At 40.6% G+C, this 25,098-nt stretch overlaps 1 protein-coding gene across 7 annotated transcripts in view; it reads left to right on the top strand.

Moving 5' to 3' along the window:
- FIG4 (FIG4 phosphoinositide 5-phosphatase) overlaps positions 1 to 25,098 on the top strand; it is a 101,566-nt gene that overhangs the window by 55,025 nt on the left and 21,443 nt on the right. For 5 of the 7 annotated variants that reach the window (XM_036317388.1, XM_036317387.1, XM_036317390.1 and 2 more), the window contains 5 exons: positions 1,211 to 1,358; positions 5,484 to 5,567; positions 7,343 to 7,538; positions 8,608 to 8,690; positions 12,898 to 12,984. In XM_036317388.1, the coding sequence (XP_036173281.1) occupies positions 1,211 to 1,358; positions 5,484 to 5,567; positions 7,343 to 7,538; positions 8,608 to 8,690; positions 12,898 to 12,984 (598 nt within the window). Of the gene's footprint in view, positions 1 to 1,210; positions 1,359 to 5,483; positions 5,568 to 7,342; positions 7,630 to 8,607; positions 8,691 to 12,897; positions 12,985 to 25,098 lie in introns of those variants that run through there. The other 2 variants (XM_036317392.1, XM_036317391.1) reach the window with 2 other exon arrangements.

Here is a 25,098-nt window from a genome sequence, read left to right as displayed (position 1 = left end):
TTCTCTTTTAGTTTTTATACTAATGTATTTTGGAATTATTGCTAAATGAGCTCAAAGCATTAAATTCTTTGCATATAATTTCTTATTAGAAAGCAATGAATGCCTATTCAGTATCATATGTTGCTGTTAGAATAGATAAGCTAAGATATCCTGAGATCTCAGTTTTTAAAGGGCAGGGATTGTGCTATACTTCTTGTATCTAAGTTGGTCAAAGTCTTGTATTGTGTCTTTCAATTATTAGATAGGTCCCTCAAATATTTACAAGATATATTAGTTTGTCATTTTAAATTAGTACTGACTATATTTCTAGATATTTGGGGAGAATGGGGAGGAAATGAAAACCATTCACCAGGAGAAATAAAAACTTTTCCTATATCTAAGCAGTGAAAAAAGGTACAAGTGTGGTTATAAAAGTACATTTTAGTCACTAAAGTTTACATTTTGTTAATTTGTCAGAAAGGCAGGAATATTTTTGTGTTAAAAGAATACCCTCAAATGTACAGTACATTAGGATAATGTTTCCAAATTTAAATAATTGCCCAGTTTTAAGTAGAGTTTATTCCTGGCTCTGACTGATTTCCCTGACTTTGGGTTAGCCTGTTTTCTTGTAAGATCTACTGCCAACCTGGAACACTCGAGTTGAGGACTCCGTCTAGTCATGGTCAACCATTCCAATTTTGGGTGGTGAAGGCCATGAAGTAAGAAGATTGAAAATGATTTTTTGTTCTTAATACATTATTCATTGATTTTTAATTATTTGTAACCCTGAAATTCCGAGTAAAATCATAACTCATTGCTATGAAGGCTTGGTTGTTCTAGAACAATGGAAAGGACTTCAACAGTCTAACTAACAGTGGTCATAAACAGGATTTGAAACGTAAAGGAAAATTAAGTGAAATAACTACATGATTTTTACGTAGAAGGAAGAGGGTATTTAAGAACAAAAAATAATTTAAAAAGCTGAGTAACTTAGCTTCTAAAATAACTGCCTCCTCCACCCTGACTCCCAAAGGCCCTCCTGCTTCCTTGTCCCGCTCAGCTTTGCATTGTCTATTCTGTGCCCATATCGCTTCTCTTCCCAGTGTGTGCGTGCCAGAGGCAGGAGCTGAACTCCGTTCAGTGCACTCTCTGTGAACACTGTTGATGTTACAGAAATGTTTGCCGCGTGTAATCTAAGGGCTTCAAGAGTAACAGGCAGTATCTCTCTTAGTTATCTGTGCTGCGAACTTTAAGAAGTTGATAGTGAAGAAGTTTCACAGATACGAAGAAGAGATTGACATCCACAATGAGTTCTTCCGCCCATATGAACTGAGTAGCTTTGATGATACCTTTTGCTTGGCTATGACAAGTTCCGCACGGTATGTTGTGAGTACTCTGACACTGTAAGGATTTGGGAAGTATACTTTTCCTTGTTTATATAGATGTGTCTTACTTTACCAGAAATCTATTTTGGAAGCCTGCTAGCAGGTGGTTGTTCAGCCTCTGAATACCTCCCATGATTGGGAGCCAACTACTTCAGGAGGCAGTCCTTTCTATTATTAGAAAACTGGGTTTAACTTCTTCCCTTTGATAAGTTGAAATCTTTTTCCCATTGGTTCTAGTTTGTCATTTGAAATAAACTCAATTTTTAAACGTGAACATCGAAATTGAGAGCGAACATAATTAGTGGAAAACCATAGTCGCTGATACTAGAAAGGGCAGGATATGAATCTTAGACCAGCCGCTGCCTACCTGTGTTACTTTAAGAAAATGATTCAACTTATCTAAGTCTCAGTTCCTTCATTTCATATCAATAGGGTTGCGTGTGACACCACACATGTATATTCACACATATACCAAGTGCCTAACATGGTACCTGACACAGGTGGGTGACTGATAAATGGTGGCTGTCATTATATTACAGTTTTTATTAAGCACAGAACAAGTCTAGTTCCTCTTCTATATGACAGTTCTATAATACTTGAGGAACCAATTTTTTTTTCAGGTAAATAGTCCTCATTCTTTTTCATAACTCATGTGACATGTTTTCAGACTTTCCATCCTGGTCTGTCATCTTTGAACATACTTCAGTTTTCTGTGTCTCTTTTAGGCTGGGGGTGGTGGGGGGAGACTTTGAGAAAAAATTATGAGACTACAATAAGAAAATCAGGCAAAACAAATTACTTCTTGATTATTATGTTTAATACTAAAGTTTATATTTTTGTATTTAAAGTCTCTTCAAATGTGACATATATGTACCTAAGCCTCACATGGTACATGTAGAAACATAATATTCAGATATATGCAAGAAAATGAAACTAGACCACCAACTTACACCATACACAAAAATAAACTCAAAATGGATAAAGGACTTAAATGTATGACAGAAAACCATAAAAATTCTAGAAGAATCCAAAGGCAACAAAATCTCAGACATATGCCGAAGCAATTTCTTCACTGATACAGCTCCTAGGGCACTTGAAACTAAAGAGAAAATGAACAAATGGGACTACATCAAAATAAAAAGCTTCTGCACAGCAAAAGAAACCATCAACAAAACAACGAGAAAACCCACTGTGTGGGAAAACGTATTTGCCAGTGTCATATCTGATAAGGGCCTAATCTCCAAAATTGATAGGGAACTCATACAACTTAACAAAAGGAAGATAAACAATCCAATCAAAAAATGGGCAAAGGACCTAAATAGACACCTTTCAAAAGAGGACATTCAGAAAGCCAAGAGACATATGAAAACATGCTCAAAGTCACTAATCATCCGAGAGATGCAAATCAAAACAACAATGAGGTACCATCTCACACCTGTCAGACTGGCTATCATCAACAAATCAACAAACGACAAGTGCTGGAGAGGATGTGGAGAAAAAGGAACACTTGTGCACTGCTGGTGGGAATGCAGACTGGTGCAGCCACTATGGAAGACAGTATGGAGTTTCCTCAAAAAACTGAAAATGGAACTCCCATTTGACCCTGTGATCCCACTTCTAGGAATATATCCCAAGAAACCAGAAACACCAATCAGAAAGGACATATGCACCCCAATGTTCATAGCAGCACAATTCACCATAGCTAAGATCTGGAAACAGCTTAAGTGCCCATCAGTAGATGAATGGATTAGAAAACTGTGGTACATCTACACGATGGAATACTATGCTGCTCTAAAAAGGAAGGAACTCTTACCATTTGCAACGTCATGGATGGAACTGGAGAGCATTATGCTAAGTGAAATAAGCCAGTCAATGAAGGAAAAATACCACATGATCTCACTCATTCATGGATAATAGAGACCATTATAAACTTTTGAACAATAATAGATACAGAGGCAGAGCTGCCTCAAACAGATTGTCAAACTGCAGCGGGAAGGTCGGGGAGGGTTGGGGGGCAGGAGGGAGGGGGGTAAGAGTTCAACCGAAGGACTTGTATGCATGCATATAAGCATAACCAATGGACATAAGACACTGGGGGGTAGGGGAGAAAAAATATATATATAGTTTATTGATTTTTTAGAGAGAGGAAGGGAAAAGGATAGAGAGTTAGAAACATCGATGAGAGAGAAACATCGATTCAGCTGCCTCCTGCACACCCCGTACTGGGGAGGTGCCCGCAACCAAGGTACATGCCCTTGACCGGAATCGAACCTGGCACCCTTCAGTCCGCAGGCTGACGCTCTATCCACTGAGCCAGACCGGTTAGGGCTGTAGAAACATAATTTATGTGTGTGTTTTTTTTCTAGAAATTACTCTACATTTTGCTTCAGTTTTAGATGGGAAATTTGGAATTCTTACTTGCTTGATTTTCAATTAAACATGTTAAAGTTTAGCAGTTTTAACTGTCATTGTCATTTCTAGAAGTTTTCAAGTTCAAGGAAGTGTGAATGATGTTGCATGCATGTGTACATACAGATATACAGTTGATTTTTTTATTTGCAGGAATTATGTTCTGTAAAGTTCCTGCAGACACTAAATTAACGAACAATGAACCTTTGCTCCTAGAAATAATAGGGTTAGGTTCCTGTAAGCCTTTGGTCATTTTGTCAGCCGTTCAATACATAACCGTGTTTTGTGTGTATCTGTTTAAAGATACCTTACTTAATATATAGTTAATTCATTAACATTGAACATGCATCCAACAGCACTACAACTCATGCCTGAGTGATGCTACTCCAACACACTCTTTTCTCTATAACAACTTGCTTATGCTTAGGAACACAAGACAGCTTCAGCACTAAGTGGGGGGTCCATTTTAGCAGTGAGAGCACACACACACACACACACACACACACACACACACACAAAGAGCACAGAAATATGAAAAACATGGCACCAAGTAGACTGTGGAAAGGATGCGTGTTTACAGCATGAGAGCTAAAACAAGAAGGCAGGGTGTCACCTTGCTCGGTCTCAGCTGGGAGCATGAGTGTTGGGTTACTCTAATGTTTCACTGTTCTGTGCATGCGTATGTCTGGGAGTGATCATGAAAGCTCTGTGTTGATTTGGGGTTTACAATAAGTTTTAGTTAGTAAGCAAATTCTCAGATATGGAGTCGACAAATGAGGATCAGCTGTATATGTTCAAAAGAAAGAAATACTAAACCACTTAAATTTTTAAAAATATCAAACTGTTTAAGAGACATTTTGAGTCAGATTCAAGATTACTTTCTTTCAAAAAATGTAATGCTGGGTCACACTTGGCGCAGCGTCCTTGCCAATAACTGTTGCCTTTTTGGCATGTAGTGAGGAGCGGGGTCTGGCCTCAACAGTGATCGGTAGGCCTGACATCCATGGTGAGGAACCAGCTTCAGCTTCTTAGTTGGTGGTAAATTAAACGTTTCTATTTGAAGAGTTCCAAAGGTGTTTTAATGAATTAACCGTAGCCTAATGGGGTAGAAGTTGATACTTAATTCACACCACTGTGTTTTTTATCATTATGTCAGTCTCTTTAGGTGGGATAGTGTAATAAAAACATTATCCATAAACTGAGTGGCTTAGTGTTTCATCATTGGTTTTTATGAGTTTAATTTTACCTGAAAATTAATCATGATCCATAACCGGAAGGTATACATCTTAGCAGTAATTCAGATATCAACTCTGTTCCAGTAAACAAAATCTTAAAGCCATAACCATTGGGCCTCAGAATCATAAAGAAAATTCACGCTGAAGATCGATACCATTGAAGTCACCAAGTGCCATTAGTTCATGGGGTTTTATGACCCAGATCACCTAGGCTCCCTTGAACATTTGGCTCTGAATATATAGGGGTGAACAAAAGTAGGTTTATAGTTATAATACAAATAAATACCATAATTAATAAATAATGGCACAAGAATAAACTGTTTTGTGTACTCACAACTGTAAACCTCCTTTTGCCCCACCCCTGTATGTGGCTGCAAGGGCTAAGAAGGAATAGTATAAAAATGTGAACTGAATGGAAGCCATCCTTATCTGGATGTATAGTGATTTGTTTGGAATTTTCTTCCCCTTTCTTCAGGGACTTTATGCCCAAGACTGTTGGCATTGATCCAAGTCCATTTACTGTGCGTAAACCAGATGAAACTGGAAAATCAGTATTGGGGTAAGATTTGCATATAGAATGAAATTTTAAAGATTCATGTAAAATAATATAGCACTTGCAATATAATTTCCACAAAAACTAATAACTTCACATAGTTTGGGACACAGTCCATTTATTGCATCTATACAGGTAGTTTATTTATAGTACTGGGATCACTAAAGTGTTCAACATGGAGAGTAGAATTTACGGAAATTTTAGTAACATGGTGCATTTTATTATTTTAAATTAGGACTATCACAGATGGCATAAAGACTGGTAGCAGATATTGTGTGTTATGTCCTATAAGTAACTCAGCATCCTCTATTTCCCTCAACATAAAATACTTAGGTAAAATTTTATAGTCATAGTATTTGTTTTTTGTTTTATTCATAGTATTTATTTTTGTTTGCATCCTGAATAAGCATTAAAACAAAATGCTCAGAGATTAATAGATTTTCTGTGTATTACTGTAGCATTGTTTTGGGGAAGACAGTTATTTTTTTTTATATCCAATTACTCAGGGAAGAGGACAAATCATGTTTATATCTTCATGCTTAGAGACTGGAGCGAAATGTGTTGTGTTCTAGCATAAGAATCTCTATTACTGCCACGGACCTGAATAATCCCAGTGATAAGGTTTTCTCATGACCCTGACCAGAAACCCTGGCCAGACTGTAGATACTGAGTCCTAATTGTATTTAGTGTGTGCATGGGGTCCTAATTGGATTTCAGCTACATGTGATTTATAAAATTGGGTATTTATTAGTATTTTTTAGACACATCATTTCTGTGGCTTAAAATAAGTAACTTTAAATAGCTACATGTTAAACCCTGGACCAGATGCTAAGGCATTTAAAAGAAAGGATGTCCTCAGGAGTTTAGAATTCAAAGACTTCCTGGCACAAATACATAAATGAGCAGCTATATTAGTGTATGCCACAGAAGTGCTAGCAACTTTAATTTTTAGTTGCAGAAAGTCAGAAACTAATTTTTCTATAATATCTAACCCATGGCCTGTCCTAGAACATTTCAGAATATTATGGTATTTTAAGTCCCTTGTAGATAATTTTTTCAAAGAGTGAAATATTAAGCATTTTTCATAACAGCCAAAATATTACTATAAAATATTTTCTGAATTAAAACAATATCCTTACAATTCTCAAATTTGGAAGTAAAATAAAAGTAAATATTTTTATGTGTCAGTTTTTCTGTTCCCCCCACCCAATCTATTCCCTACTCTTAGAAGGGATGTTCAGCAAATATAATTATTTACTAATAACACAATAAACTTTAAAATGTAGTTCATGTTCATCAGTTATTCATATTCTCAAATAATTAGCTGATACTGTGATTGAGAGAAATCACAGGAGGGAAGAAAATATACATGGATTTGGCTTTTGACCTTTTCTTGAAGCTTTTACAAATTATAGGTAATTTTGCTAATATCTCAAAACATATAGCCTATTATTGTACCATAAAGTTTGAATGTACCGATTTCAGTTACCAAAAGAAGGCACAATAGCCAAGGGGCCAGGAGACTTTTCTGCATAGGTTTGCATGCATGTACTTTGTTTTCTTCCAGAACTTATAACAGGATTGAAATTCATATAGAGCCCATACTTGTACATGGTAAAACATGAAGGTTTTCCCTTCAGCACGACTTGATCTCAGAAACTAGTTTCTCACAGTCATTTTCTTATGCTTCACCAGGACCAAGGTTTTGGGACAGAGTGATGCACAGTGAATGTTGAGGGTTCTGTTTAAAGATGCTCACCTTCATACTTATCATTTCAAAGGAACAAAAGCAATAGAGAAGAGGCTGTATTACAGCGGAAGACAGCGGCCAGCGCCCCGCCTCCCCCCAGCGAGGAGGCTGTGTCCAGCAGCTCTGATGACGACTCCGGGACCGACCGGGAGGAGGAGGGCTCTGTGTCTCAGCGCTCCACCCCAGTGAAGATGACTGACACGGGGGACAGTGCCAAAGTGACCGAGGTGTGGGGAGAGGAGCGCACGTGGTCCAGCGTGAGGCACTGGGGAACCATCTCTAAGTTCCACTCAGGAGAAAGGCTGAGAGCGAGAAAAGGTCACATTATCTCACACCATTGAGATGAGATCATGTGTAATGTGTGGTGTTGGAGGCACTGCAGAGATAAAGACATCCAGCATAGACAGACAAAATGGAAATGGCTTCATTTTGCAATTTTGCTCCCAGATGTAACAGTGAAATTCTTATTACTTCCGAGTTTTTAAGAGAATCCTGTGCCTCTTTGGGCAGCCCACCCACTTGCAGTTCGTTCACTCCCTTGCTCAGCACACTGTTGGAATGCAGGGTTTGGACCTGGGCCTCACCATCTCTGCGTAGCCCCAGTGGGCAGTTCATCCTGCTCAATTTGATATTACCAGTACAGTAAGGGAAAATAAAAGTAAACAACAAAAGAAACTAATCTAGTTTTGGGGGAAATTTGATTTCTAGACATAGCTGAAAGTCATTAGAGGTTGATATGACAAAGTGTGATAATGCAAGAACTGAATCTATTGTCCTAGTAGTTGACAAACTACAAATGACTGGTCAAGTCCCACTGTCTCTTTTTGTAAATAAAGTTTTATTGGAGTTGGCAAACTACAAACAATTGGTCAAATCCAGCCCACTGTCTGTTTTTGTAAATGAAGTTTTATTGGCACTGATTTTAACTTGCTTATATGTTATCTGTAACAGCAGAGGTGAGGAGTAGCTGTAGAAATGGTATGACCCAAAGAACATAAAATATTTACTATCTGGCCCTTTGCAGAAATTTTTGCTAACTCCTTTATTATATAAACACCACTAATAATTATTTAGCAGTGTTTTATTTTTTACCCTAAAACAAACTATTTTTAGTGGAAATAAAATCAAATTTAAAAAAGCATTAACTGAGAAGTTTAATGAATAGATTGAAGAAACATTATGATTCCTTTAGTGGGAAAATTCACAGGTTCATTTTCTTCATCTTTGGAAATAATTTATATTCTAGATGTCTAAAAATTTTCCTGGTCCCCCCCTTTTTTTTTTTTTTAACCCCAGAATGTGGTCCAGCCCATGAAAGAGGTATATGGGATTAACCTCTTCGATGGTATCTCAGAGGAAGATCTCTCCATTTATTCAAGGTAAACTACTTCCATGTAGAGACTGAGAAAAAAATGCAAATGTATTACTGCAATAACATATCTAGTATAACTTTAAAAAATTAAAATAGTCAATACAGAAGGAAATGAATTCCATCTGAAATATAGTAATAGCATTTAGAAGGTCAAATTCAGAAACACTGATTTATATTTGAATAGGACCTACTGCCTAAGATAAAAATTTATGATGAGTACATGTATTTTCACTGCCCACATATAAGCTGTAAACTGAAGTACAAACACAGTTCTACAGTAAACAGTCCTCAGTATCAGGTACAAAATAAACCTGGGATATTGCCGATTGAGGACCTTGTAGTCACTTTAGCTCTGGGCTGCTGGTGAGAAGGGTGTCTGAGGAGGAAAAAGGAAGCAACGATATAAGGGAGCTGATTCAGGATGTTATAGCCCTTGGGTAGGCATGTCTAGCTGGGGGAGAGGATCCCCCAAAAGGCATTCCCTGAAATCACATGCATACTTTTGCATGTAAGTGTGTTTTTCTGAGAAGATTAGTAGTTATGAGATTCTCAAAAGAATCCCTCACCTTGCTCTAACCTGTTTGGCTCAGTGGATAGAGCGCCTGTGGACTGAAGGGTCCTGGGTTCGATTCCAGTCAAGGGCATGTACCTTGGTTGCGGGCACATCCCCAGTACGGGGTGTGCAGAAGGCAGCTAATCGATGTTTCTCTCTCATCGATGTTTCTAACTCTCTATCCGTCTCCCTTCCTCTCTGTAAAAAAATCAAAGGAACCCCTCACCTGGAAATCCTCAGGAAACTGATGGGTCCACTGTAAACACCCCCTCAGCCTAATACAAGCCTTGAGAAGGCTTTTTTTTTTCACTGCTTCAGTGGAATTTTATTAGTAGAAATTGTGTCAAAATTCACATGTATAGGACGCAAAGGTCTGTCTTAGAAAATTCTAAAGCAGATGTAATTAGATTTTAACAATAAGATAGAACATATTCTCATTAGAGGACAGCCCTTAAAAAGTGAAGGATAATAGAGAATTAAGTACAGTTCTGTCAAACTGGAAATGAACTCTGCATGCACAGTGCCTCTTAACACAAAGTTCTGTGAAAGTATAACATTTCTATGGATGTGAATTTCAGTGGCAGATATTATTAACTTCTAAACATCTGACGCTAAAGGAATTTCCAATCAAAACACAAGCGCAGCCGAAACCGGTTTGGCTCAGTGGATAGAGCGTCGGCCTGCGGACTGAGAGGTCCCAGGTTCGATTCCGGTCAAGGGCATGTGCCTGGGTTGCGGGCACATCCCCAGTGGGAGATGTGCAGGAGGCAGCTGATCGATGATTCTCTCTCATCGATGTTTCTAACTCTCTATCTCTCTCCCTTCCTCTCTGTAAAAAATCAATAAAATATATTTAAAAAAAAAACAAAACAAAAAAACACAAGCGCAGTGGCTTTCATTAAATATAGAGCTATGATACTTCTATAAAGAGGTCCTTCATTCATATAAGTTTGACATATGTAAACTCTGTATTATATATGAGCACTGACCTACCATTCCTTTTTAAGGAGGGTATTGCATTTATAGAATCCGTTGTACCAAATATTGTCAGCTTTTTCCTTCAAGCTAGTAAGACCTGCTATATAACACAGTGATGGCGAACCTATGACACCTCTGACACGCGAACTCATTTTTTTGGTTGATTTTTCTTTGTTAAATGGCATTTAAATATACAAAATAAATATCAAAAATATAAGTCTTTGTTTTACTATGGTTGCAAAATCAAAAAATTTCTATATGTGACACGGCACCAGAGTTAAGTTAGGGTTTTTCAAAATGCTGACACGCCGAGCTCAAAAGGTTCACCATCACTGATATAACATGTAAAATACAAAAATGCACAGCCTTTCTTGACCGCAAAGACACTGGTGTGACTGCATCGCTGTCTTACCAGAGGCAAGTTGAGTCGTTCAGGACTCAGCCACACCCTCCTCACCCGACACAGACATGCAGTGGCTTATTCCTCACGTTGTCAGCAGTGCAGCTGAACTGTTTACCGGTTGAGGCTGGCCTTTGTCAGGAGCACGGCTGGAAGAATGCATTATCTGGGGTTAGGAATGAATATGACTTTGCCTAGTGCAGAGAGCGTGAGTGCACATGTCAAGGACTGAAATGTGGGCTCATGTGAATTAAGCAAAAAGTGTCTCTTGCTTCAGGCATGACTTCCACCTGCAGCCTTTGTAGCTCAGATTGCCCCTGAGGCCCACTTCTAGTTCTCCCTTCTGGGGAGTGAGATCCAGCCTTGTTCAGCCACAACACCCCTGGGAAACAGTCTCAGAAGGTGCCAGGGCAGGCCTGCGGGGAAGGGATTATGCAGGAAGGAAGGAGCCCATGTTCTGGAATGAGATTCTGTGCTTGGTGTTCTGAAGTTCAACACCTCCTCCTTTGAGGGGTATAACACTTCACAGCGTTTTACCTGTTCTTTAGACAGCATCTGAAAAGATGTTATTATCCCTCTAAAGGCTGAGGGCACGGGAAGAGCCATGCAGTGGCCTACCCAGGAGACCTGTCCTGTGCTTCTGGGGTGTCTGTGATCTTAGTCTGTGCCATTCTCTTCATTCTCGTGATCGTATCAGCTGCCTCTGCTTATGATGCTGGGTCCTGGGGCTCTTCCTGCCTCCTCTGACCCAGAAAGCGGAGCTTCCAGGACAGGGCGAGAGCCCATGGATTCTGCCCTGTATTGTGAGGCACCCTCTCCCACTGCTGTTCTGCACCCACTCGGCTTGACTCACTAGAGTTTGTGCATGTGAAGATGGTGTGGTCGCCTGGCTTGCCTGTCACAGCCGCCACCTGGGCGACCACAGGACATTGTGGGGAGGGAGGCGATGCAGCCAGAACTGGCTTCTACAGCCCGTCTTCCTGCTACCTGCTCTCCTGCCTTTTTTTTCTTATGCTGACCCTCAACCATCTTTAGACTCCTGAAGATCTCTCAGTTTAATAGTTTTGTTCTAATTATTGAGCCCTAGTCTTTGTACCTCCCTTTGCCCACATCTTTTCTGATATCTTTGGTTTGCTGTTTTGACCAGACTTAGAAGTTTACTGACTTCCTCAAAGCCTCAGACCTTTGCCAAATCTTTTTTTTTTTTTTTTTTTTTTTAATTCTGGCCATGATCGTGCACATGGTTTGCTAAGTTTAAAGTTCTGTACAAATATTAAATGCTATGTGAAATTCTTTTTTAAAAAATGCATCAAAAATGTTCGCTTGGTAAAAGTATAAAGTTGGATAAAAGTAAGCTATTTAAAAGTTTTTCAGTAGCCCGTGATTTAATAATTGCTAGTTTCTACAGCACTTTGCTTGACCTTTAAAAAAGCTACTTAAGAAAGTAAATTATAAAAGTATCCTTAGCCATCAAAAGAAAATATTTCAAATAGTAGAAAAGTGAAAAGGGAATCAGCCCTGTATCCTGCCCTGGGACCTCCTCAGGGCACGTAGAGCAAAACTGCAGGCCACGCTTCAGGCAGGTCTGCTCTTGAGAAATAGCTGGGGGCCCTCTGCCATCATGGCATCCTCTTACCCGGCTGAGGCCCCGGGCAGTTCCCTGTGGCTCTCAGCCTTAATACAGGCTTGGTGTTGCCCCAGTCTTCTCTAAGGAGGGGTGGTATACAGTGGCAGTCAGTCCTCTCCATCTGTGTTAAACTGGGGAATACTTGGCGATTCTTGTGGTACTGTGGAAACTGAGTCCAAATCCTGGGTTCTCAGCAGCGTCTGCTGCAGGGGATGGGTCCGCAGCCTGGTCCCGCCCTGTCCTTGTCATCTGTCTCACCGCAAACCTCTCCTCTCATTTCCCCATGTTTCCTGCCATGGCCACCCTCAGGTATGTGAGGCCCTGAGAGATCAGCTGCTTAGCTTCAGGAACAATTGCTTCTGTTTTTTTTTTTTTTTTAATTATGTTTAAATAAATAGAAACGCAATGTAGTGCACATTTCTTATCATTGTTGTATCTATGGTTCTGATATATTTTAAGCAGAATTTCTCTTCCTTCTCACAGACCCGTTCTAAAATCAGGCAACCATCTATGAGCAGTCTTGTTACATGGGGTGCTCTTGTGGGCTTTTCTGACATAAGCACACTGTTGTCCTTTGAAAGCTCATCCCATGCTTTACTGACTGTATTGCCAATAGTTTCTTCCCTAGCTCACTTTTTATCCATTGTAATTTGTAGATTTGTTCAGCTGGGTCAGAGTCAACATCAGCAGGACAAGAGCAGCCAGCAGCTCTGTTCCAGGTGCCCAGATGGAGTTATAAAACTGTGAGTACTAGATTAGACCTTTAAAAAACACCTATATTCATGCCATTCACGGTGCTTTTTTATAAAGATTTTGTAAGAAAAACGTCTTGTCATCATGTTAGTATAAGCATAAACATCTTCTCCTGGTACCTTATCTGAGGAAAACTGGGTAGCTGTGGGGGCGGAGAAGAGATGGCAGCCTCGACTTAAAGTGCACCCTTTGGAGGTGAGATTGTAGTTGAAGGAGGCATCTCTCTATGAACTCTGCTCTCCACTGGGGAGAGCTGAGATGACAAAGCAGCTCTGACCCTGCAGACGGGCTCTTCACGTTTGATGCAAGACCCTTGAAGGCAGGGATGCCTGTCTCTTCTAACTGTATATCCTCACCAGTTCGGATAACTTACTGTAAGTTAAACAGGTGTTCAGTAAATTCTTAAACAGAACTGGTTTCATATCCTGAATCACAGCATCGCAGATCTACCACTTGTTTTGTTGTGTTGTTTTCTAACCTTGAGCAAATAACAAGTCTTGTGTAGATCAGTTTCCTCATCTGCAAAGTGGGGCAGTAATCACACCTGCTTTGTAGGTGGGCTTAATGAAAGAATACCAAGCACTTAGGCCAGTGTCTGGAAAAAGTTCTCCATAAGCAGTGATCATCACCGTCATCATTCTCTGCCTGTTGGCACTGGACACAGCAAAGGTTGTGGCCCGGAGAGGCTCCAGATGTCATATGCTCCGTTGAGGTCTTCCAGGAAATGGGTCCATATGGAGATTAGTGTGTGCGAGGTGTTCAGATCAGTGCCTGGCATATAGGTGACATTCAGTAAAGATGAGCTTCCCCTTTCTTGACCAACTTCACCAGTTCACTAAATTATGTAACAGATAGGAACAGCCCAACTTGACTGTGTACTACATCGTGTGTTGCTGATTGAGAGTGGAGAGGCTGTTATGGCAATCCAGGCAGAGGCTGGTGCCTGAGAGAGCAGTGGCTGGGAGGAGTTTGGAGGTGCGAGGGGTTTGGGGAATGTTTAGGAGGTGAAATGGACAGGACTTGGATACTGACCCATCATGGAGGAGGAGGGCCGTGTCAAGGATGCCCCTTAGGTGGTTTGGTTTGTGTAACAGGTTTCATTGATTCATTCATTCATCCATTTATTCATTTAGCAGATAGGTATAGAGTATACCTGTGTTAGGACCATTCAAAGCTGCCATTTGCCAAGGTAAGGAGCACCACAGAAGGATCCAGTTTGTCTTTTAAGTAGCATCCAAGTGGACTGTTTGGGAAGCAGTTGACTCAGCTGACCTGGAACTCACAGAGAGCCTTCTGGGGCTGTAAATGCACCTGGATGACCATTGAAGCTATTGTCTAAGGGTGAGACCACCTCGGGAACGAGAGTAGAGAGAGAAAAGAGCTATAGCTGAGTCTTGAGGGGTCTGGGTCTATCAGTCGAGACAGAGACCTGCAAGGGAGGCAGAACCGGTCGGCGGGGGGAGGAGAACCAAGGCAGTGTTTTATCACAACCTTCAAAACGGCTGCTTATCCCTTCTTTCTCTCTCTGTCACTAATTATTTGTTTGTTTTTAATTTAATCCTGTATTGTTTAAAGTATTACATATGTCTCCTCTTTCCCCCATTGATGTCTCCCCAGCCACTCCCATCCGCCAGCACATGCCCTCACTGCCCTAGTGTCTGTGTCCATTGGTGATGCTCATATGCATGCACACAAGTCCTTTAGTTGATCTCTTACCCTCTACCCTCCCCTGCCTTCCCTCTGAGGTTTGACTGTCTGTTCAACACTATTTTTTTTTTTTTACTTTTTTCTTCTTTTTATAAACACACAGACTCCAGTTAACTTAGAGACAGTTTTTCTTTCTTATGTCTAACTAGCATTTGGAAGTGTGGGCTCCCATATGAATTGAAATATATGTGGCCAAAGAAGGAAAGTATTTAAATGTGTTAGTAAAATAAGAGACTCTGTTAACCAAATTGTATTATACAAATTGATTATTCCATTAAAATATGGCACAATTTAGGAGGAGGAGCTGATGAAATGGATATAGCATACAAAATACAAGAAAAGCCTTTTCCCCGTTCTCTTTAACATAGGGGCTACTTTGATCCACAATTGAGCTTGCAGTTACTAATTTTAAATTCTTCTCTTAAAACATTTAGTACTTGCTTTTCTGAGTTCTAACACATGTGAGAACCATGTACTAGTAGATGTAGATTTTCTTAACCTTTTCCAATTACTTGGTAAAGAATCTAATGTGAGTGTGTTTTTGCACAGCATCAGCAGCAAGATAACAGAGAGCCTGGTAGGCTCGGCATTATGTTGTCATGGCAGCTGCTCAAGAGTGTTGTTGTGTGTGCGCATGGGTGTACACTTTAAATTGAAACTGCAACTTAGTTCTTAAAATGTCAACTAATAATTTCTAGATTTCTAAAGCTATGACAAAACCCAGAGAATTTAGATTTATGAGATAATCAAAATTCTCATCTTGTTACGTGTTAAGTTCTAGTAGATTTTGAAATGGTAATAAGTTTATTTTAAGTTTATATACCTTCTAGAGGCCCGGTGCACAAGATTTGGGCACTCGGGGGGTCCCTCAGCCCGGCCTGTGCCCTCTCCCAGTCTGGGAGCCCTTGGGGGATGTCCAACTGCCAGCTTAGGCCCGCTCCTGGTGAGGCAGGCCTAAGCCGTCAGTCAGACATCCTTAGCGCTGCCGCCACTGCTCCCTATGGGAGCACACTGGCCACCAGTGGGCAGCTCCTGCATTGAGCATCTGCCCCCTGGTGGTCAGGCGTGTCATAGCAATCTGTTGTTCTGCCATTCGGTCAATTTGCATATTACCCTTTTATTATATAGGATGTATCTACTCATTTCTGGATAATTCATAATATAACAAATTTTTCTTGAAATCATGAGGCAGCCACTATTTTTTTTCTAAATATGAGATAAATACAGCAACAGAGGTACAGAAACCTGGATGGGGGAGCTGGGAACTGTCACCCAAGGTCTTGCAGGACATGTTTTAGAAGTAGATGTTATACCCAAACACTGTCTGCACTGTCAGCTGCTCAGAGCTGTATTTTGTTTGAGTGTGACCCCTGCCTTTGATCCATACCACTTGGTGATCAGGGAGAAGTGACATCAGCCAACATTTACAGGGCACTCAGTGTTATGGGCACTGTTCCACATACCTTCACCTGTATTACTCCACCCTCACAATAATCCATCAAGTAGGTCTTCCTATTACCTTCATTTTGCAGATGGGAAACTGAAGCACAGAGAAGTGTGTGACTTGCCCAAGGTCAAACAGCAAGTGAAGGAACCCAGATTTAAACTCAGGCAGGCTGGCTCTCCATCACTAAGCTATAAATGCCTAGGGTTAGCAGTTACTTTTAAAACCACAATGGTAAAAATACTTTATCACTAGTGTGAACATTTCTCCCTTTGATTCTCTGACATGATCTATATGCAGACACAATATTTTTGCTCTATTGATCTTGACTTTTAAAAGATACTTTAAGGTAGTACATACCTTATTCTTTTCCCAGTCCCCAGCATCCTGTCCCTAATGTGGACACACTTTCTGGGCAAGCATACTTTGCTTGATTCGGGACATGGTGTAGAGCTGGCTTAGCCATCATTAGAACAGTGCTGCTGCTATTTAGGGCTCTTGCCACCCTAGTTATAGGTTATAAGTTCCTAGAGGGTAGCCCATCTTTGTGTCCCCTGCTGCCCTCAGAAGAGTACCTGAAATTGAGGGCTCAGTAAATATTTGCTGAAATGGACTGAATCTCTCCCGCCTCCCCCATCCCTTCCATTGCTGTCACAGTCTGTATGAGGCCCCCTGAGCATCCCTAGAAAGCAACCTCACCCAGTGTCTCCCTCTTTTCAGCCATCTTCCTAGGGGTTCCTTCCTCTCACCCTCAACCCTGAACATTTCTAGTTCTTCCCCTATTCTGTTTTCTGCTCAGAATCACTCTCTGCCCTCTTCTGTTTTTTGGTTCCCCTAATGTCTTCTGATAAAAGAGAGAGAAAAAAAAGCACACCAAGTTTTTAGCTTTTTAAAAAACTTTTTATTTATTTTATTTATTGATTAAAGTATAACATATGTGTCCTTCTCCCTCTTCCCCCCTCCCCCCACTTATGCCTTCACCCCCCTGGTGTCTGTGTCCATTGGTTAGGCTTATATGCATGCATACAAGTCCTTTGGTTGAGCGTAGCTTTTTTTTCTTTCTCTATTCTGCTTCCACTTGCACCTACAAGCAAGTGCAGAGTGAGAAGGCCCGAGTGGCAGGGCTTGCTGTGCAGGGGCGGGCGGGACCAACCTGTGCTCATTCTATACTCCTACCAGTTCTCGGGGAGTTTTTGGCCAAGCAACACATGCCAATCATTATAGGTTAAAAAGAACATGAGCACACATATTATTAGTGCCTGCTATTCTGGTGGCTCACCTTTTCCAGGAATATGTCTCACTCATTTAGAAATTATCTCCAAGAAATGGTTCAAAATGTGACACGTAGAGTTTGGATAAATGCTGTCTAACTTAGGATTTTTCCAATGCAGGATGAGGTGAAAGGTAATATAAGGTAAATAAGTATGTCATAGGATTGAACATTGAATTTATTCCCTAAGTACACCTTACAGAGTGTATGCCCCTGGGGATGGGCTCTGGCCAGGAAGTGTGTCATGAGTCAGTTAGTGTGTGCTGACTCCAGGCAGAGTTAGCACACACGGCTGAGATGGGTGTGACACCAGGGCCCTGATGAGCTCCACGTTATTCACTGGTCATGAAAGCATTTCCAACAATGTGCCCCAAACCCAAGTCACTGTGGGTACTCCCCCCCCCCCCCCCCATTGATTTCCTCTAGTCCTCTGCAGACAGTGCTCTGGCTTCTGTGCTGCAGGCAGAATCATGTCTACCCTAATGGGTAAACCTTGTTATCTTTCCCAGACACCAGGAAGTACAGTCTTTAAAGGCTTAAGGATTAGAGCAGTTGGGAGGCCATGATCAATGATTAATCTGCTAATTCCCCCCACAGGCAGGAGCTGATAGGTGGCAGTCCTCAGCCCAAGGAGGTGGTGACGTCTTCCCTCACCCCAGAAATTACCTCAACAGTCGTCTCTCTTTTCATTCTGGCTTTTACTTTTCTTCTCTTTCTCTTTAACCCTCCCTGGCTTTTCCCTTTTATCTTTTCTATTTCTAAGTTAGCTTGTTCTGTCTCATCCCCGCTCCCCCAACCCATTTCTTTTACTTTTATTTCTTTCCTTCCTTCTCCTCACCATCCTCTCTCCATTCCCTCCAGCAAGTTTTTTATTGTTGTTGTTTTTGAAATATAGTAATCTCTCCAAAAACACAAGTTTCCTTCCGGTATTCTAGGACATTGCTTTTCAGGCTGTCATTCTTGACTCATTAGTGGGTCATGAAATTGACTTAGTAGGCCTCCACACAGTGCAACGAGGTAAAACGGACTAAATCCAGTAGAAAGTTCCCGTGTGTGGCATGTAGTACGGTTAAGCCTTATTTCATGAAATTTTGTTTCTGTGCGTAAATGCAGCTTCATCAATACATACACATAACGAGGTGCGTGCCGATTTGCCATGGGAAGTGCAGTTCTTACTTTGGGTGGCAGTCACCGGTTGGATTTATATGAATGCATCTTTTCTGGAACCACACGAGTTTAAAAACTTAGGGTCTGCTCCTGGCAGCTAGGCACTTAACACATGTTTGTTGATTGAATGACAGTATGTGTGAGTGATTCCTATGGGGAATAATTAGAAAAGGAGAAGATAGGTCAGGACGGGGGACAGGAAGAGAAGAGAGGGTTCTGTGGTATGTGCATCGTGGGCGAAATAAATGTGGGTCTTAGGAAACACACTCGTGACTCAGCGTGAACTGAGAGCAGGGATGAGCATGCACCGGATGGAGGTAGCAGGAAGCTACAGCTGGAAGTCAGAACGAAAAAGCTATTCCGTAAAGTGAATGCTGCTTTGTGTGAATATTATCTACAATGGCATCTGCATCCTATGTTAAACAAGGTAAGTTTAGTGAACCCGTGAATTCGTTGAAACTTTTAGGGAGGGCTATCCTGAAAGGTTTCTAGCCTATAAGGAATAATAAATGTAAATTTAATTGTAGGCACTGGTGTTATTAATTGAAGGCATCTACAATGACTTTCATATATATATTTTTTTAATTTCGTGTATTGCCTGTTTTATTTTGGTGACTACAAAGCATACCATTTAGGGAAGCTGTCACAGGCTCACAGAAGGTCTTAGGTTCCCCCTCCCCCTCCCCTTAACATGGGTTTTTGTTGTTGTTGTTTCAGGAGCATAGATCTCTGTGAGGTAAGATGTACTTGCCTTACTGGTAAGACGCTAAAAGCACTGAATGACAGGTAGCTATTGAGCGCTCCTCACTCCGTGCCAGGCTGAGTGCTCCGAGACATGGTTGGATGAGATAAAGCTCCTGCCTCTGTGGTGTACATTGCTGGGTGTCCATTGGCGTTACTCCAGGCGGTGGGGAGGTGTGCCGGTGTCAGCAGAGCAGGCTGTGGGACTACGGGAAGAATACACATCAGACAGGCTCCTGGGCAGGGGGAAGCCTAAGGGGACGATGAAGTTGTCTGGTTGAAGAAGGCTAGGAGACCCATACATAATCAATCCTGTGTGTCGAACACCAGGGATAATCAAGGAGGAGGCGAGAGATGCAGGCAGGCAGGAACAGGATCAGGAGGAGGTGCTAAGTGAGAGAGAGTGACCCTTATTTTATTAAAAGCCTGTTTTAATCAGGGGAGTGAGAGGCTTATATTTGCATTTTAGAAAGGTCACTCTGGAAATAGCATGGAGAAGGGATTGGAGGCAGGGAGGTAAACAACATATCTGTAGGAAATGGGACAAAGTGATTAGAGTACTATCGGCAGTTGAAATAAAGAAAGGGGCTATTTTGTAAACGTACACTCTGTAGGCCAGTGGTTCTCAACCTCTGGCCCTTAATGCAGCTCCTCATGCTGTGACCCAGCCATAAAACCATTTTCGTGGCTACTTCATCACTGTCATGTTGCTACTGTTATGAATCATCATGTAAATATCTGATAGGCAGGATGGTCTTAGGCGACCCCTGTGAAAGGGTCGTTCAACCGCCAAAGGGGTCGCGACCCACAGGTTGAGAACCGCTGCTGTAGGCCTGGGTGAAACTTGGTGATAGATTGTGTGTGAAGGACATGTGAGAGGCAGGAGTTTTTTAGCTTGGTTAACTAGCTATGGTGATGGGTCACCCACCAGGATTGGAAATACATGACAAACCGAACTTGGAGGCTCAGGTGGTTTTTTGTGACGATTATAGGACATCCGGCATGATTTTCTGGAGCTAAAGAGGTTTTAGATTAAGCAGATTCAGCAATTGAGTTTTATTCTGCTCTTGATTTAAAAAGCAAGTAAGTGGAATTTCTTAACTTTCTCTGAAGAGGGTCGAGGTTAAATAGATTATTATAGGTGCTTTGAAATTTCCTGGAGATTCATGGTCAGTTTAAAGAGGAAAACAATCCTGTAATTACTGATAAGAAGGACTTATTATGGTTTTAAGTGTATTTTTAGCCCATAAAACACTTATTTTTTTATCTGAGCAAGCCGGATAAGCCTGTGGGAACAGATTTGGATAGCTGATATGGCATGTGAGGGGTATTACTCACTGGTTTTTTTAGCTCTGTATACAAGGAACACATTTTGTAACTGTTTAACCTTTTGATATTTTGTTACTTTACTGAATGATCATCCATTTATGTATGGAAGGTGGGTGGGAAGATTTGGGGCAGATAGAATGATTATTGAGGCTGTGCTATGTCACTGTGGCTTCCCGGCAAGCATTGCTTTTGCACAATGAAGATGTGTGCCCAGGTATGATATGTTCTTTGCCCTTGTTTTCTTTGACGATATACGAGAAGTCTTACAGTTAAGAGAAATTTTTGGTGACAATAAAGAAAAAGACATTTCAATTTTATATTTAAATGTAGCTTTATCATCTATGTGTGACTCAGAACCCCTTGGGGCTTGTAAACATGATTTTAGAAATAAAATACAAATCCCATTAAGTCCTAATTGTGTTTAAAATTCACCAGTCGTCTTTTGCTCTAGCCGGTTTGGCTCAGTGGGTAGAGCATTCACCTGTGGACTGAAGGGTCCTGGGTTTGATTCCAGTCAAAGGCACATGCCTGGGTGGGTTCGATCCCCAGTAGGGGGCATGCAAGAGACAGCTGATCAATGATTCTCTCTCATCATTGATGTTTATTTCTCCCTTTCCCTCTCCCTTCCTTTCAGAAATCAATAAAAATATATTTTAAATAAATAAATAAAATTCACCGATAGTCTTTTAATGTTGTATCAGTAATTTTTCATGTTTAATATTGTAATATTGCTATTTACTTTTCATATGGTCTTATGAAAAAAATTGAGAAATACTACTGTGAAAATTAATTGTATTGTCTTCATAATTAAAAGGCTGCTCATATTCTATAAAATCTTTCTGTCATCCCTCCCAATTTTATAGGAATAGGAAATCCTTGATTAGAACCCACTATGTGGTATTTTAAATTTAAAACAAATAGAAAAAGACTTTAAGTTACTTAAGACCAGGGCTTTGTATCCCTAGGCCATAGCTCAGTACCAGGTACACAGTAAGCATTAGGTAAATTACAAATGAGTAATATTTGATATTCAATATTTTTACCTCTTTGGAGGAATATTGTACAAAATTAATTGTGAAGGAGAAAGAGAGAAATGCCAGGGTTAACAAACTGAAGCAAATGGCAAGGCAGATGATAAATGTTTATAAGTTTTTATTTCACTGTAGTTTATTTTCAGTTGTAGATGTAACAACTCAGAGTTCTTGGCAGGTATCTCAGGATTTTTTAATTGACCAACTATTGCTGTCCTTATTAGTTAACTAGAGGCCTGTTGCATGGATTTGTGCACTGGTGGGGTCCCTTGGACTGGCCTGTAGACATTCCCTGAGGGGTCCCTGATTGTGAAAGGGCAAAGGCCAGGCTGAGGGACCCCACTGGTGCATGATCGGGGCCGGGGAGGGACTGTGGGAGGGCTTCAGGGCATGTCCGGCCTGTCTCGCCTAGTCCTGATCATTCGGACCCCAGCAGCAAGCTAACCTGGTGGTCAGTGCGAGTCATAGAGACTGGTCCAAAGGTTGAATGAACGGTCAGACACTTAGCATATTAGGCTTTTATTATATAAGATTATACATTATGTTAGGACAGGCTAAAATATGATCATGATTTTTAAAGTTAAATTTAATTTTTTCCTGCTTTTTTTTGAGATATAATTGACATAACATGTGTAAGTTTAAGGTGTACAATGTAATGATGTGATATCCTATATAATAAAAGGGTAATATGCAAATTGACCCTAACAGCAGAGTGACTGGGAATGACCAGTTGCTATGATGCACACTGACCACCAGGGGGAAGATGCTCAATGCAGGAGCTGCCCTCTAGTGGTCAGTGCACTCCCACAGGGGGGCTCTACTCAGCCACAAGCTGGGCTGACAGCTGCGAGCGCAGTGGCGGTAGTAGGAGCCTCTCCCGCCTCCTCTGCAGCGCTAAGGATGTCTGACTTCAGCTTAGGCCTCCAGTCAGACATCCTCCGAGGCTCCTGGGCTGCCAGAAGGATGTCTGACTGCCAGCTTAGGCCCAATCCCTCGGGGGAGCAGGCCTAAGCTGGCAGGTGGACATCCCCCGAGGGGTCCCAGACTGTGAGAGGGAGCAGGCTGGGCTGAGGGACCCCCCACCCCAAGTGCAGGAATTTTCGTACACTGGGCTTCTAGTATGGATATCTGCCAAATGATTACCACAAGAAGGTTAATCAATATCTCCATCCCCTCACATAGTGTGTGTGGTGTGTGTGGTGAGAATTTTTAAAATCTACTCGCTTAGCAACTTTCAAATATACAAGACAGCAGGATTAACTGTAGTCACCATGCTGGATGTTTCATCCTCAGAAGTTATTTATCTTACTAGAGGCCCAATGCATGAAACTCGTGCAAGGGGCTCAGACCTTGCAGCCCCGGCTGCCTCGGCCGGCCCTCGCAGCCCTGGCTTTGTCTGGAGGGTCATCTGTTCGGTCTAATTAGCATATTAGCTCTTTACTATATAGGATAACTGGAAGTTTGTACCCTTTGACCACCTTCACTTTCACCCATTTTCCTTGTCTCCTACCCCTGCCTCTGGCAGTCAACAACCTGTTCTCTGTTTCTGTTAGTTTGGGTTTTTGTTTTATTTCCATATATTAGTGAGATCATACAGTATTTATCTTTCTCTGTCTGACTTATTTCATTTAGCGTAATGCTCTCAAGGTCCATCCAGGTTGTTGTAAATGGCAAGGTTTCCTTATTTTTTATGGCTGAGTAATACATATATCACATCTTCTTTACCCATTTATTCATCTGTAGATACTTAGGTTGCTTCCATGTATGTCTTGGCTACTGTAAATAATGCTGCTATGAACATGGGGTGCATATGTCTTTTCAAGTTTGTGTTATTTCTTTGGGTAAATACCCAGAATGGGATTGCTGAGTCATATGATAATTCTGTTTTTAATTTCTTGAGGAACCTTTATACTGTTTTCCATAGTGACTGTACCAGTTTACATTCCCACCAACAGTGTACAGGGTTCCCTTTTCTCTATATCCTGGCCAGCACTTGTTCCTTCTCTCTCTCTCTCTCTCTCTCTCTCTCTCTCTCTCTCTCTCTCTCATAGCTACTTGGATAATTGTTAGATGATATCTATGGTGGTTTTGATTTGCATTTCCCTGATGATTAGTGATGTTGAGCACCTTTACATGTTCCTGTTAGCCATTTATGTCTTATTTGGAAAAATTTCTATTCAAGTCCTTTGCCAATTTTAAATTGGATTATTTGTTGTTTTGCTATTGAGTTTTGTGGGGGTTTTTGCATTCTCTAGGTTGCCTTTTCATTTTGTTGATCATTTCTTTTGCTGCACGGAAGCTTTTTAATTTGATGTTGTCTCACTTGTTTATTTTTGCTTTTGTTGCTTGTGCTTTTCGTATTATACCCTTGAATTCATTGCCATGACCAGTTTCCAGGAGCCTTCCCCCTCCGTTTACTGTCAGCAGTTTATGGTTTCACATCTTACATTTAAGTCTTTAGTCTCTTTTGGGTTAGTTTTTGTGTGAGGTGTAAGTTTGGGGTCTGTTTTCATTATTTTACATGTGATTATCTAGTTTCCCCTGTAATGTAACTAGCTCTCGGAGTCCCTTGAACAACATACCTAGAATTAAAACCCTGATTTCCTGATTTTCATTTACCTGTTGTTTCCAAATACAAGAAGCTCTAAAAATTTTGCTTTATTTTTTATATGTAATTTACGCTTGAAATCTTATAATAAAAAAATTATGGCAGTTTGATCTCAGTTGCAAAGAATGAAAATTTTTACATTTTTAAAATTCTTCCCTCTCAAGCACACTTCTCATTAGCTTGCAAAACACTCTTTGTAAGGTGGTTTACATCCATTAGTGAAGGGTCACAGTGTCTATTCTGTGTGCATGATGTCACCAAAACACAATTAAGCCCCAAAATATCTGAATAAAATGTATCTTGTTCTTAATCTAGAAAAAAAACAAGAGGGATTGAGACTATCCTGATATTGTTAACCTTTTTATTTTGTCACTTATAATTATTAAAATTCATTACTTAATATCAAAATAAAGTCAGTTAGTGCTTTTTAAGCATTGTACATCAAAGGAATACTTTTTGAAAATAAAACTCTTTTAGGTTTGTTTCAAAAGATGAATAGCTAAATTGGTAGTTTCTTTATCATGTGGTAAGAAAACAGGAAAATAGATTGACTAAAACAGTTAGTGTGTTTGGATACATTTAATTTTAATAATAGAATAGAAGTAGGAAAAACATTCTGATAATCTCAGAAGCATCAGTAAATATTTAGCAGATCGGAAAAGTTATTTGGCAGATAGCTAAAATGTTATATTAGGTATCTTTTGGGGAACTCTAAAAAGGATTATATTTGAAGTTTCTCAGACTAGTAACTTTGTCCCACACGCATGCTTTCAACTCATCATTATTGGCCCAAATATTTTGTTTTTA

The sequence above is a fragment of the Myotis myotis genome, unplaced genomic scaffold (assembly GCF_014108235.1).
Source record: "Myotis myotis isolate mMyoMyo1 unplaced genomic scaffold, mMyoMyo1.p scaffold_m19_p_7, whole genome shotgun sequence".
In the NCBI taxonomy this organism is placed as follows: Eukaryota; Metazoa; Chordata; class Mammalia; order Chiroptera; family Vespertilionidae; genus Myotis; species Myotis myotis.
The sequence above is the reverse complement of the archived record's forward strand: the minus strand, read 5'-3'. Positions and strand labels throughout refer to the sequence as shown.